This window comes from Eurypyga helias, unplaced genomic scaffold (assembly GCF_000690775.1).
Source record: "Eurypyga helias isolate BGI_N326 unplaced genomic scaffold, ASM69077v1 scaffold46881, whole genome shotgun sequence".
Taxonomy (NCBI): domain Eukaryota; kingdom Metazoa; phylum Chordata; class Aves; order Eurypygiformes; family Eurypygidae; genus Eurypyga; species Eurypyga helias.
In genome coordinates, this window is record NW_010231242.1 from 1 (window position 1) to 1799 (window position 1799).

Here is a 1799-nt window from a genome sequence, read left to right on the forward strand (position 1 = left end):
CTCTCGCCCTACTTCCCCGACAGCTGCTCGTAGAGCTTCGGCACGTAGTCGTCCCACTCCGCCTGGTAGCACGTGCCAGCCACCGGCACCCCCAGCTCGTACTTGCTGCGGAAAGCCGCCACCTTGAACTTGCCTCGCTTGTCGCCGGAGCGGTTGGAGAGGACGGGCTCGGTGCAGCGCAGCTGCTTCGGCTGCTCGTACACCAGCCACACGTAGCGGTGCAGCCCTGCGGGGAGGGGGCAGCGTCACCCGGGGCCGGATGCGTGCGCTTCCCGGGTGCACGGATCCCTCTGCCCTCCCCCCAGGAAACAGGCGCCAGCCTTCTCCAGGTACGAGGGAGCTAGAGGAGCTTGGAGGGGACACGCTGGGTATCACAAAACGGTTTGGGTTGGAAGGGACCTTAAAGATCATCTAGTTCCAACCCCCCTGCCATGGGCAGGGACACCTTCCACTAGACCAGGTTGCTCCAAGCCTCATCCAGCCTGGCCTTGGACACTCCCAGGGATGGGGCATCCCCAGCTTCTCTGGGCAACCTGTTCCAGTACCTCACCACCCTCTCCGGGAAGAACTTCTTCCTGATATCCAATCTAACCCTCCCCACTTTCAATTTAAACCCGTTCCCCCTTGTCCTGTCACTACAGGCCCTTGTAAAAAGTCCCCCCCAGCTTCCTTGTAGCCCCTTCAGGTACTGGAAGGTGCTATAAGGTCTCCCGGGAGCCTTCTCTTCTCCAGGCTGAACACCCCCAACTCTCTCAGCCTGTCCCCATGGCAGAGGGGCTCCAGCCCTCGGAGCGTCTCCGTGGCCTCCTCTGGACTCGCTCCAACCGGTCTATATCCTTCTGATGTTGAGGGCTCCACAGCTGGACGCAGCACTCCAGGTGGGGTCTCACCAGAGCAGAGTACAGGGGCAGAATCACCTCCCTCGACCTGCTGGACACACTGCTCTGGATACAGCCCAGGATATGCCGGCCCCCCCGCCCCATGTCCCAGCCCCGTGGCATGGCCGTGCTCAGCTGGGAACGGCCGCAGCTGGGTACCAACCTGTTCCTTTGGGAGGCCCTGAGCCGACGTAATCCGACAGCACAGTCCCGCTCCCCACATCGTTGCCTTTCATGTTGGTCACCAGGAAGTGGTGCCATTCCCTGAGAGGAGAAGGCAGAAAGCAGTCAGACATCCAGCCCCAGCTTCGGCCCTTCCATAGCCAACGCTGCTGCTTTTCCGGAGCCCTCAGCTGCTGTTCCCGGTCCTCCAAGGTCCTCCAAACCCGAAGAGCTCCAGCCCTAGGGCAGGTGCTGCCTCAACGCCTGCCACAACCAGCTCGGCCACGCTGCCTCGCGGCTCCAGGAGACACAGCGCCTGACCCGGGTACCCCACGCGCTTCTAAGCCTGGTTTGGGGACGGTGAGCTGATCCCAGGTTTAAGACTCCACGACCAGCACAGACAGACCCGATTTTGAGTCCCGCGTCGCAGCCAGCGGCGGATGCTGCGCTTCTCCGGGCTACAGCAAACCTCCAACCGCTCCCGGCGAAAGCGGCCGCTCCTCCCCACGCGTCCTTGGCTCAAGGAGAGCAGGAAGGACGCCGTTCCTCTCCCCGCAGCGCGCGTTCCCCACCTCCTTCCTCAGACCAAGAGGGACGCTCCGCGTTCCCCAGGCAGGACGGGGGAGCGGGCCACCCCCCTTACCTGAACTTGGGGTCCTTCCTACTGGGTGCATCAGGGTCGGTGAGAACCAGGGTGTAGAGCTTCTGGGGATCGCAGCCATCCCACTCGATGCTGCTGGGGCGGTGCTGGACCTGGAG

The 1799-nt window shown here is 63.1% G+C and overlaps 1 protein-coding gene across 1 annotated transcript; it reads right to left on the minus strand.

The window, feature by feature from the left end:
- Nucleotides 1-2: 2 nt before the first annotated feature.
- Nucleotides 3-1796, minus strand: PEBP1 (phosphatidylethanolamine binding protein 1; the record flags this gene model as incomplete). Its single annotated transcript, XM_010160966.1, has 3 exons — nt 3-226; nt 1042-1142; nt 1684-1796. Coding segments are annotated over 3 exons (432 nt in total), but the record flags the coding sequence as incomplete, so codon positions are not given.
- Nucleotides 1797-1799: the final 3 nt, after the last annotated feature.